Source organism: Apodemus sylvaticus, chromosome 19 (genome assembly GCF_947179515.1).
Source record: "Apodemus sylvaticus chromosome 19, mApoSyl1.1, whole genome shotgun sequence".
Taxonomy (NCBI): Eukaryota; Metazoa; Chordata; class Mammalia; order Rodentia; family Muridae; genus Apodemus; species Apodemus sylvaticus.
The window spans coordinates 57353819-57367625 of record NC_067490.1 but is presented as its reverse complement, the minus strand read 5'-3'; the positions used below and the strand labels follow the sequence as shown (position 1 = coordinate 57367625).

At 37.5% G+C, this 13807-nt stretch overlaps 1 protein-coding gene across 1 annotated transcript; it reads left to right on the top strand.

Annotated features, from left to right (window-relative positions):
- Positions 1-5392: 5392 nt before the first annotated feature.
- LOC127669836 (olfactory receptor 2B11-like) lies at positions 5393-6331 on the top strand. The gene has a single exon (XM_052164054.1). The coding sequence runs from the start codon at positions 5393-5395 to the stop codon at positions 6329-6331; it is 939 nt and encodes a 312-aa protein (XP_052020014.1).
- The last annotated feature ends 7476 nt before the right edge of the window (positions 6332-13807 follow it).

The window sequence follows — 13807 nt, the reverse complement described above, 5'->3', positions numbered from 1 at the left end:
AGCGAAGGTGGGTCAACTGGGCCTTGACCTAATCTGCTCCGGGAGCTATACACAAAGAGCTCTTCCCCCCCTTTTTCCCTACAGCCTCCTTCCTCTAAATCACTCCACAGATACCTCACTGTTGGGCGCCAGAGTGTCCTGACCCTCAAGACAGTCAATAGGGTCCCCAGAACTACCTAAGAGAAAGGTGAGAGACAAGAGACATGAGAAGACAGACAGCAAGTCAGTATTCCGATCAAGCTGTCAAATTTGATTTTTTACACAAGCCAATTTAAAGGGAAAGGTATAGGTGTAGGGAGGGGTTAAGGGGGAACAATCTCAGGGGGCTGGCATCATTTCTAAGAAACAATTTCTCAGAATTTCTGGGAAAGGCTAGTTATTGCTGCTGGAACCTTGGCATGATAAAAAGGGGATCATGAGGAGGTGAAGTGGAAAGGGGTTGCTAGAGTAACCTATCCATAGATGAGCTTCAAAAGGAGGGGGTTTTGAGATCTACTTAAGAATGGCTCCTGGCATGGAGATCTAAGTGAGAATGACTCCTGGTATCGAGATCTCCTGGCATCGAGATCTAGGTAGGGATGGCTCCTGGTACTGAGAGCTCTTGGCATTGAGATCTAAATGAGGATGGCTCCTGGCAGTATGGCATGATAAATCTGCGGGAGAAATAGTAGCACATAATCCTTGATAGTAAGTAATATCTCTCTAATTTGTTTTGGTCTCTTTTTAGTGGATTTCCACACCTACTATTGGCCATAGATGAGGTATGTCAAATGGGACAGCAGAGGAAATTTAGCAAAGGAAGTATTTTAATTGATGCGGGGAAAGATTTTTTTTAAAAAACAATTTATATGTCTTTGTTATGTGTTAATTATCATAAGGCAAGCACTAACTGAAAGGCCATTTATAACACAAAGTCTAAAGTAACAAAGGAAAGTGTGTGCAATCCAAATGTACTCTATAGAAACAAGAATTCATATCGAAGCTTGTAGAAAGTAATGCATGGGCATCACCACTACTACAGAATCTGTGAACATATGCCTCTACAGTTCTGCTTGGGCACAACTCCAAACTAGCTGTAATTTCATTGTCTACTCTTCTCTGAAGGTGTCCTCCATCTATGCTCAACAAGAAAGCAGATCATGCTTGTTCTGGAATTAATATTTAGTGGTACAGATATGTTAAAAACATACCAGTGGATTGGGTACTAGCAGAAAGGAGCATAGAATATCTAACACATGTGCAATAAAAAAACAGGTGACTAAGATATCAGTTAATTCCTTCAAAAGAGGACTATGAAATCCGTGGACAAAGTTGATGGTGGACTTCTCCTTGTACTTATTATTCAAAGTGTTTAATTTACTTCTCAAATTAATGTACATTTGGATTATTAAAAGCTTGTCATGCATATTGAAATATTCCAAGTTCCATGGGCCTCATAATGTTGTGGCCAGGACAGAGTGAGTATAATCATTGTTGTTAGATGCATTGATTATGCATGAATTCATGGAGTCAGAATCCTAAAACTGTTGCATAGCCTATGTGAGGAAGTGGTGACAACAGAATGGAAGAATACACAGTATTTATTATTCAGTAAGTAGCAAGGAGATTGTTTTTATATTATTGCCTTTTAATTGTGATAAAATACTAAATACTTAGAATTTTTCTTGGTATTAGTAGAGTATTTACAGTGGTTATGAATTCATTGCATATTATTTTTATTATTCTCATGGTTTTAATTATCCTTCTTTCTTATACTAGAGATAATTACAGTCTTAAAATATTACAGGATATCCTTGCAAAAAGTAACAAACAAAACAATTCTCATTTAAGTTCCTCAGGATAACTGATTCAAACTAACTTGTATTTAATTATGTACTTTTTAGTGGGTGTTCAAAGTGTCAGGAAATGGAATCAATTTATTTCAAATGCTTCCTACTGCAGCAAAGATTGTCTTCTATCCTCAGCACAGCAGGTAACTAACTATACATGAGAAGCATGTCCTCAGAGAACTCTTTCCCAGGGAACTTTCTCTCTCTAGTCACGAAGGACAAGGGTAAATGAGTTGTCTATGAAAACAATGCACAGGACTCTCGAGAATAGCAAAGAAACATGATGACATAAAAGCCATCTTAATATTTTCTATTAATGTCTTCCTAACTAGAGCTTTCCCTCCTTTGGCTTCTTTGTATGAACTAAAAACCTGAGCATTCTGAAGCAAATCCTAAACTCTTACTTTCATACCAGAATCTCTCTGTCCTCTGAAAAGGAAAAACTCAAATATCTTCCTTTATAACTATTTTTAAATCAAAGGGGGTTTATCAAAATAAGGTAAGTAAAGAAACACCTGTTTGACAGGCATGCATTCCTAGGAAAGGTGGAAAATGTAGGCTACAATATCTAATTAGTGCATAGGAAAGACAACTTTCACTTCAAAAAGACATAAGTTTTGGCTAAATCTATTTTAATGGCTTTAAGAACAACTAATTTCTTTCTCAGTCTATCACTGAAACCAAACTTAGAAGCACTTAAGTTTCTGTAATCACTATATTTCTCAAATGTTGATTACCTGAGTGAAGTATTCATGTTTAGTCATTTGATCTTATAAAAACATGTTTAAAACAGTTTAAAAACACATTCAAGATTAATCTTGTTTATGTGTTTCATTTAAAGCTTTAGTCTATGATACAAATATTATTTAATGAAGGGTATTCAGCTTTTTACAACCTACAAAGCCAAAGAACTGTAAATATAAACAAAATGGTGTGTCTTATAAAACTGAATGTGAATATAATATGCTGATATGAAAATACAAGCAGACATATGGACAGCATGCCAAGACAAACAGCCTGCATTTGATCAGTGATTTTACACACTGATTCCCTGTGTTTTGAAATTGTGGCACATCACTGAATAAGAAAATTAAAATCCTCTCTCCTTTCTACCATTCCAGTCCACCCACAAAATATATTCTATTTCCCCTTCCCAGGGAGATCCATGTACCCACCTTAGACCACTCCTCTTTATTTAACTTTGGATCTGTGGATTGTTAAGTGTGATTATTCTTTACTTAACGGTTAATATCCACTTATAAGTGAGTACATATCATGTTTGTCTTTTTGGGTCTGGGTTTCCTTTCTTGGGATGATTTTTTCCCACCTCCATCCACTTTTTGTTGGACTCCTAATAGTAGGAGTAGGGTATCTCTGACTCTTTGCCTGCCTGTAGGACCCCTGTTTCTCCTACTGGGTGGAGACGTTAAGGTTTGTGCCTAGTATTATTGCATCTCGTTCTCAGTGGTCATTGATATCACTGGAAGGCTTGCTCTTTTTTGAAAGGAAATAGGAGGAGTGGATATGGGGGAAAGTGAAAGTGTGTGTGTGAGGAATTGGGAGGAGGGAAAGAAGAGGAGTTTATATATCTTAAAATACGTAAATAAGATTTTCTTCTTTGGGAAAAAGTGCTAAAGGATTTTAAGAGTGGGAAAATCTTGTTAGAGTGCTTATTACACACAAAAAAACTCAATAGGAAGTTGTTTGAGGAATTGGATAGATGGCCTAGCAATTAATAATATTGCCTGCTATTCTAGAGGAACTGGGTTCTATCTCCAGCATTCACATGGAGGCTCACAATCATCATTAATTTCAGTTCTAGGTATCCTTTGCCATTTTCTGGCCTCTGTGGGCACCAGACACACATGTGGTACACATGCATATATGGAAGCAAAACACCCATAGTAGTAAGATGAGGTTTAAAAATTGTATTTAAAATAAGTTGTGGGAATTATTAATTTTCTAACATACAGGATTTTTTCTTTCCTGGTTTTTTAAATTTATGCATCTTACATAATGTATAGTCATAGAACATGATTCATATCTTGGTCTGAGTGGCTCTTTTGGAGACTCACAAGATGGCCCTGAGGTTTCAATGACCAAAAGACTGAGATCTGCTTCTACTTGCTAGAAAATAGTCTGCTATAAAGCTGCTGATTGGCTAGAGAAGTAACTCAGATTTGGGCATGGAGTGTTATCTTCACATCACATTTAAATATTCATTTTATGTCAGATATGAGTTTGTATGAAACACTCATGAATAAAATATATAAGTAAACCTTTATAGCTTTCAAAACATTTTTTATTCTGTTCCTTAATCTTATTATATCAGCATTTACTATAACTATGAAATACTGGCATACAACCAGGAAATATAAAATTTGTAGTATTTGAATGTCACACTGTCTGAATTCACATATCTGTAGACAAAAGATACTTGGAGGTAAAATATACTTATAATATCAATGTGACTAACAAGAAAAACAATATTTCTTTGTTGACCCAATTTTTGTAATGAAAGAGAGCCTTGAACTCAGTTGATGAATACATCTATTTATCATATTGATGATGATGATGAATGAGTTACTAATAATTTATTACAAATTGTTGAATGTCAAAACTTCTACTAAATAGTTATTCAATAAAGCACATACATGACAGAAAAGAACAACACTGTAATTGAGGCTTAACTCATTTGGCTTATGAATAGAGGGTGGTTGCTAACTATACAAATATGAAGAAATATGTCAACAGTGTTTTAGCTACTTACTCAAGCTCAAGTACATAAAGAAGGTTTGTATATATGTCAAATGTATTCATTACAAATGCAGAAGATTTGAAAATTCAGCCAAGAATAAATAAATGAATGGACTAGCCAAACTTCCATACTAAGATCTCAGAGTTCTTTCTTGCAACTTCTCTGACTGATTCCTGGAAATATTTCTATGATGTTTCAGTAATGCCTTTATCACTGCTCTTAAATTAGTTCCTCACCCTTATGCCTTAAGTATAGTCAGATAAATTGAAACTCCCTTTAAATTTTGTATCAAAAATTGAAGTTAAATCAGTTGCTACAATATTTTGTGTGCATGTAAGATTATATTTGTGTATGACTGTGTGTGTATCCATGTTTCTATTCTGTGGATGTTTTGTGCATATAAAATCCAGAGTCAATGTCAAATTTTTCTATATTTGATTTCTACTTTGTTTGGAGACGATGCCTCTCACTAAACGTGGAGTTCATCAATTCAGATACATTAGCTGGTCAGCAAGCTCCAGAAAAATAACCAGTTTTTTTTTTTAAGTAGAGATGGGATTATAGAAATGTGCATCACTTGCCATCATTTTTACCCAAGTTCTGAAGGTAAAACACAGGTCCTCTTGCTTTGGTACAAAGCTCTATATGGACAGAGGTGTCTCCTAACCATCACCCATGACATTTCTAATATGGAATGCCAACCCTGGTTTCCATAGTCATAACCAATGAATCACGAGGCTTTGCTATTCCTATAAAACTAACTTTCTTGATACTTCTTTACTATAGGAGAGTCAGATTGCAGAAAATGTCGTTGATCAATAAAAGTCACCCAGAAGAGTTTGTTCTACTTGGTTTTGCAGACTGTCCTTGGCTGGAACTTCCTCTCTTTATTATTCTTCTGATAACATACCCCACAGCCATGTTTGGAAACATTGCCATCATTCTGGTGTCCACATTAGACCCCTGTCTTCACAGTCCTATGTATTTCTTCCTCAGCAACCTCTCCTTTCTGGACATGTGCTACACCACAAGCATTGTGCCTCAGATGCTAACCAACCTTGGGGGCTCCGTAAAGACCATCAGCTACATGAAGTGTGTAGTTCAGCTTTATTTCTTCCACACAATGGGGGGTACAGAGTGTGTCCTCCTGGCTCTTATGTCCTTTGACCGATATGTGGCCATCTGCAAACCACTGCACTACACCCTCATAATGAATCGACGTACCTGCCTCCTGTTAGTGTCCACTGTGTGGCTGACTGGAATTTCCTATGCTGTCACAGAGGCCACTGTGACACTGCAATTGCCTCTATGCGGCCACAATAAAATGGACCATTTGGTGTGTGAGATTCCAGTTCTGATAAAAACTGCTTGTGGTGAAAAAGAGACTAATGAGCTTGCTCTCTCTGTGGTTTGCATTTTTCTTTTAGCTGTCCCTCTGTGTTTAATTCTTGCCTCCTATGCTTGTATTGGACATGCTGTCTTTAAAATCAAATCTTCAGAGGGAAGGAAAAAGGCCTTTGGGACATGTTCCTCTCATCTCGTTGTAGTTCTCTTGTTCTATGGTCCAGCCATTAGCATGTATCTTCAGCCTCCCTCCTCTATTACAAAAGACCAACCCAAGTTCATGGCTCTCTTTTATGGAGTAGTAACTCCTACACTGAACCCATTTATCTATACCCTGAGGAATAAGGATGTAAAGGGGGCATTAGGTAACCTATTTAGGAACATTTTTACGTCAAAGTGAATGCTTGTACATGCTATATAAAATAGTTAACAAATTAAAGGCTTTTCTTATAACTCATTCCCTGTACATTCATCTTTCCTTTTTATCTTACATATTTTTTAAAAACATGTCTTGTTACTTATGTTTCCTTTAATAATGCTAGGCAATGAGTAATCTTGGATAGTTTTAACCAATATAGATGTTCTGCTTAGAAAAAAATGTTAAAATACTTTGTTTTTGTACATCCAGAAATCCTTACTTTAAGTGCTAAAACAATCATTTAGTTTATAATACAGTTACATTGTGCCAACCCAATTGCATGAACACCACATAGTAAACATTCATCATTCACTTTTTAATTTATCACAGTTGAAATAAATCTTCAAGTTTTTCCAAATCTTGTGGGAAGGTTGTCTATACACTGTCAAGCACAACTTCTTTTAATAAACTTTTCTGTAAATTTATAAACTTTATTTGTGTGGATTTATTTAATGCCTTGTTAATTTTTCTTAAATATAAAAATGCATTTATGTATTCTATATGAGAAATTGAGGAATTTTCATTAAATACCAAAATGATGTGATAAAGATGAAAATATTTTCTTAAACATTTATTTTAATTATCTTGTTCAGTTAAATAGCATACACACACTCACACACACACACACACAAACACCCACACACCCACACATGCTGTTTATATTTTGGCAGCCTGGAGACATTTATATACATATACTTGTAGCTAGATGAAATTTCTTTTAGGCATGAAAGAGTTAATAATTTATAATTTGGATTGAATTACAATCTAGTTATTTTCTTCTAAAATATGGAGTTTTATAAATATGTAAATTTCACATAAGGATGTTCAAAATATTCATAACTATTAGTTAAAATATCTAAGACAGTTCTGAGAATAACACTGAGAATTTATCTTTTATCTTGAAATCTGCTTCATTATAACAAATTGATGGCTTATAAAATTATGTGGTATTGGATTAATTTATAAATAATTAAATAAGAAAGAACTAAATATTACAGAAAAATGCAAGACATGTCAGTTTCCTTGACTTAGATGCTTAAATTCTTCACGAACCTTCAAGGATTACCCATAAAGCCATTGTATCAGGATGAGCTTTATGCCAAGTCTGTTCCTGATAATTAATATAGTTTATTCTAACTTTTATGATTAAATCAGAAATGTTTTTCTTGTTTCTTTTCCTTTTTATTGGATATTTTCTTTGTTTACATTTCAAATGTTATCCCCTTTCACGGTTTACCCCCCTTTCCCAGAAACCCCCTATCCCATCCTCCCTCCCCTGGCTTCTACGAGGGGGTTCCTCCACCCAACCCACTCCCGCCTCTCCACCCTTGAATTCTCCTACACTGGAACATCTATTGAGCCTTCATAGAACCAAGGACCTCTCCTCCCATTGATGTGTGACAAGAAAATCCTCTGCTACATATGCAGCTGGAGCCATGTGTGCTCTTTTGGTTGATGGCTTAGTCCCTGGGAGTTCTGGAGGTCTGGTTGCTTGATATTGTTATTCTACATATGAGGTTGGAAACCCCTTTAGTTCCTTCAGTCCTTCCTCTAACTCCTCCATTGGGGTCCCCAAGCTCAGTCCAATGGTTAACTGCAAGCATCCACCTCTGTATTTGTAAGACTCTGGCAGGGCTTCTCAGGAGACAGCCTTATCAAGCTTCTTTCAGCAAGCATTTCTTGGCCTCCACAATAGTGTGGGTTTTTGGTGATTGTATATTGGATAAATCTCCAAATGGGAGAGTCTCTGGATGGGCCTTTCCTTCAGTCTCTGCTCTACACTTTATCTCCATATTTGCTCCTGTGAGTATTCTGTTCCCCTTCTCTGAAGAACTGAAGCACCCACACTTTGATCTTCCATCTTCTTGAGCTTCATGTGGTCTGCGAATTGTATCTTGGGTATTCTGAGCTTTTGGGCTAATATCCACTTATCAGTGAGTTCATAACATGTATATTCTGTTGTAGCTGGGTTACCTCACTCAGGATGATATTTCCTAGCTCTATCCATTTGCCTAAGAATTTCAGGATTTCATCATTTTGAATAGCTGAATAGTACTCCACTGTATATATATACCACATTTTCTGTATCCATCCCTCTGTTGAAGGACATCTAGATTCTTTCCAGCTTCTGGATATTATAAACAAAGCCCATCACATGGTTTTATCTAAGATAACTTTTCAATACCTAGAATCTGTACACAAACCTTTTAAACTGGCCATTCTGAATTCCATGCTTTTTGTGATACGATAGGTACATCAGCTACCATATCCACCAAATCTTCTATTTCAACCATTTACTTGCAATTTTAATTTTGGCCTCTGATCATTAACAATGGTTTGTCAGAACACACATTTTCCAGTACTTCCAAGACTCCTATTCTTTCTACATGAGTAGTTTTGCCCTTGATGTAAGGAAACAGTAACAACTGAGAAAACATATCACCTGCATTAAATTGCAGCTCTCTTTTTACATAGGTTATAATTTTAATTTCTCATTTGAAATCTTCATCTATAATTCCTGGGTGCACAATACATCCTTGCAAAGACAATCCACTCCTTCCAAAATCATCCTTACAGTACCTGAGGACAGGAGTTATTTTATATCAAATTTGTGGCAATTGAATGAGAGAGATGTTTACCTGCAGCCAAGTCAAGAACTCTGCTGCTGCAGTAGTGTGCATTAAATATCCAAAGCTGAGTGAAGGATTTTTGGTCTGCATGTTACTCCTTGGCTGCAATAGCTCATAATTTTTGCTGCAGGACCCTGATCCAGGCCCCAAAGGCCATTTCCTAACAGGAAAAGTTGACCGTGAATGTTTCTTTTGGACCTATACTCCTTGGCCCAGTGGCAACCCTGCCACATCACCCATACAACCCTAGAAGCCTAGACCTTTTTTCTGGTTTTTATTTAGAAAAATCATTGCCCTTACAAATGACTTGTTCACATTTTTGTTGCCAATATCACATTTCCCACAATTAAAGCACCAGGCATTTTGAGATCTGAGACCTTTGGTGGCTTGGTCACAATCCCGTTGCAAGTGACCATATTTCCTGAAATTAAAGCACTGGACATTTTGATATCAAATATCTCTAACTATAGCTTTGTAGGAAAACTCTGCTAATTAAGGTCAAAGCCTATCGTTACCTGAATAGCTGACTGAGGCTATTCAAAAAATGGAGGAACTCCCTTCATTAACAGAGTTTCTCCTTCTCTCACTTTGTCTGGGGTATTCTAATTCCCCACACTTACTTCTACCTGAGGAATGTCATATATCCTCAACTAGTTTATAGGATCAATTTCCTTCCTCTAAAATCCTATTCAACCAGCACCTGAGAGTCCTGAGATGCTTCCCCATGCTAATAAGGTATTCCAGGTATCCTAAACTCTCTGCCACTGTTCTTTGCCCATCCTGGAAGTCCCTCAGAACTTTATAAGCCTTTTACCACCCTAATAAAATTGATCTGCCTATTGACAAGTAATCTTTGTGTGGTCATGTACCATATGCACTTAAAGGGCTTCTGAACATCCTGTTCAATATCTCTGCTCCAAATGCCATCATGGAGAATATCAGCCCCCAAAACTTCAAGGGCTGGTAAACGCATATAGCTTAAACTATTATATTAACAGGGTACATGTTAGAACCAATATTCATCATATCCCTTATTCACTCATCCATATTTCCTACCTGTTGCTTTAATGATCTAATATCTTTTTACATTCAGTATTTGAATTTTCAAACACCCAATTTAAATATAAGCCACAAATATTGAACAGTGAAGTTGAATGAATCCAGTTCCCTATCAACGCTTGCCTTGTGTGAGGATCTGATTTGGCTTTGTTCATAGCTGAGACTAACCATTGTTAAAAAAAAAAAAAAAAAAGCAGTAAAGGCTTTGCCAGAGCCTTATATAATATTTGTAAATAAGGTGGACTGTTTTTCTGGCCTCCTTAACTTTGCCCCAAGTTCTTAACGCCACTAAGTGGCATTACTTTACAGTAACATCTACAAATTGAATCTGTTCTTATATAATAGAGTATCACCATTCTCCTAGCAACTGGTCTTTTCTTATATTCATTCCCTTCAATCAACTTTACTGTTCAATATTTGTGGCTTATTGCCTCCACCAAATCCATTGCAGTTGGCGTATATCTTACCAATCCCTTACAGTTTGGGGGAATAATTCTATTTTGAGTAGCCCAGTTACTTAAAATTTGTTTCAGATACGGCAAGTGCATCCCACATGAAATCATGACCCCTTTAAACTGCCTTAAATCTGTAATTTCTATTGTACACCACTTATTTTATCATAACTTTGTTCCATATCATTACCAGGCATATGCTGTATGACTACTGGAAAAGCTAATGATGAACCCACAATGCCAGGCCTCCTCTTCTTCAATTCTGGTGCTGCAACTGGTTCTAACTCTTTTTTTAAAACAGGTTGTTTAATCACACTGTCCTCATTTCACTGTTCTGATTTTCAATCAGAAAATCACATTTTTCTGATTTTCTTTGACCCAACCTCCCTCCTGACCAGTTTTGTTCCTTCTTTTCTTCTGTTGGAAACTCCCATTCTCTTGCTCAGTTGCTGGTGCAAAGGTGTTTTATTCCATCTTTTCCAATGTCCCTTGCCTCTCAAGTGCTTCCATCTCCACCTGTAAACTCTCCAGTTGCACAGCTAACTCTGCAATCCTTTTATTTTTTCAATTATTTCTAGTCGATATGTTCTTTATTTACATTTCAAATGATTTTTCCCTTTCCCCCAAAAGTTCCATAAGCCCTCTTCCTTCGCCCTGTTCCCAGGTCAACCCCTTCCCACTTCCTTGTCCTGGTATTCCCCTAAACTGCTGCAATGATCATTTCTAGGACCAGGGGCCTCTCCTTCCTTTCTTCTTGGGCATCATTTGATATGTGAAATGTGTCTTGGGTATTCCAAATTTCTGAACTAATATCTGCTTATCAGTGAGTGCATACAATATGTGTTCTATTGTGACTGGATCACCTCACTCAGGATGACATTCTCCAGTTCGACCCACTTGCCTAAGAATTTCATGAATTCATTGTTTTTAATAGCTGAGTAGTATTTCATAGTGTACACCACATTTATTGTATCCATTCCTCCATTGAGGGACATCTCAGTACGTTCCAGCTTCTGGCTATTATAAATAGGGCTGCTATGAACATAGTGGAGCATGTATCCTTATTACACACTGGGGAATCCTCTGGGTATATACCCAGGAGTGGTATAACAGGGTCCTCTGGTAGTATCATGCTCAGTTTTCTGAGGAACTGCCAGACTGATTTCCAGAGTGGTTGTACCAGCTTGCAATCCCACCAGCAGTGGAGGAATGTTCCTGTTTCTCCACATCCTCGCCAGCACCTGTTTTCTCTTGAGTTTTTGATCTTTGCTATTCTGACTGGTGTGAGGTGAAATCTTAGGGTTGTTTTGATTTGCATTTCCCTGATGACTAAGGATGTTGAACATTTCTTTAGGTGTTTCTCAGCCATTCAATATTCCTCAAGTGAAAATTCTTTGTTTAGCTCCGTGCCCCATTTTTAATAGGGTTATTTGGCTCTCTGGAGTCTACTTCTTGAGTTCTTTGCATATCATGGATATTAGCCCCATGTCAGATGTAGGGTTGGTAAAGATCTTTTCCCAATTTGTTGATTACCATTTTGTCCTTTTGGCAGTGTCCTTTGCCTTACAGAAACTTTGTAGTTTTATGAGATCCCATTTGTCAATTCTTGATCTTAGAGCATAACCTTTTGGTGTTCTGTTGAGGAAATTTCCCCCTGTGCCCATGTGCCCAAGGGTTTTCCCCAGTTTCTTTTCTATTAGTTTCAGGGTGTCTGGTTTTATGTGGAGGTCCATGATACACTTGGACTTGAGCTTAGTACAAGTAGATAATGGATCAATTCCTCTCCCTGATGGAGCAGAGGGGCAGCACCAGGTACTGAGATATCCTGTGTTTAAGACCTCTGGGGATGCAAACCACCAAGGGTGTGCCTGTACCCAGGACCTGGGCAGATCAGTGGTTCATCTCTGTGCCAGCCAGTCATGGGTTCTGTGCCCTACATGGTGATCAGCACTTGTACAGACTCCCCACCTCCATCTTTGCTCCATGACAGAGCAGACAGGGAACACCAGATTCACTGAGACAACCCAAGTATAACATTGTTTCCGGCAAGACACAGCAGGGCTCCAACAGCACACAAGAGGAGGGCAGCACATCAGCAATCTGTGCCAGGGAAAACCCAGTCATCCAGTGGTGCAGAAATAGCCTTATGGGCTCACAAGAGGTTCAAGAATCAACCGCTGACAACAGGACCAACTAACACCAGAGAGAACCAGAGGACAAAAGTCAATCGTAGGAGCATTACCAACAGAAATCAAGGCGATATGGCAGCATCTGAACCCAATTCTCCAAGAAAAGCAAGTCCTGGACACCCAACACATCAGAAAAAAACAGGATTTGGATTTAAAATCACTGGTCATAATGCTGTTAGAGGAACACATAAAGGACATAAATCTCTTAATGATATCCAGGAGAAAACAGATCAAAACTTAGAAGCCCTTACAAGGGAAACACAAAAATCATTTAAAGAAATTCAGGAGAATATGGGTCAAAAGATAGAAGCCAATAAGGAGGAACTGCACAAATCACTTAAAGAAATATAGGAGAACTTGGGTCAACAGGCAGAAGTCAAGAAAGAGAAAACATAAAAATCTCTTGAAGAATTACAGGAAAACACAAACAAGCAAGTGAAGTACCTGAGCAAAACAATCCAGGATCTAAAAACAGAAGTAGAAACAACTAAGAAATCACAAAGGGAGACAACTTTGGAGATAGAAAACCTTGGGAAGAAATCAGGGACCATAGATGCAAATATCAACAACAGAATACAAGGGATAGAGGAAAGAATCTCAGATGCCGAAGATACCATAGAAACCATGGACTCAACAGTCAAAGAAAATGCAAAATGCAAAAAGCTTGTAATCCAAAATATCCAGGAAATCCAGGACACAATGAGCAGGCCAAACCTAAGGATTATAGGCATAGATGAGAGTGAAGATGTACAATTTAAAGGGCCAGCAAATATCTTCAACAAAATTATGGAAGAAAACTTCCCTAACCTAAAGAGAGAGATGTCCATGAAGATACAAAAAGCCTACCGAACTACAAACAGATTGGACTAGAACAGAAATACCTCCAATCACATAATAATCAAAACCCCAAATGTACTAAACAAAAAATATTAAAGGCAGTAAGAGAAAAAGGCCATGTAACTTATACAGGAAGACCTATCAGAATTACACCAGACTTCTCATCGGAGACCATGAAAGCTAGAAGATCCTGGGCAGCTCTCATGCAGACTCTAAGAGAACACAAATGCCAGCCAAAACTACTATACCCAGCAAAACTCTCAATCACCATAGATGGAAAAACCAAGATAT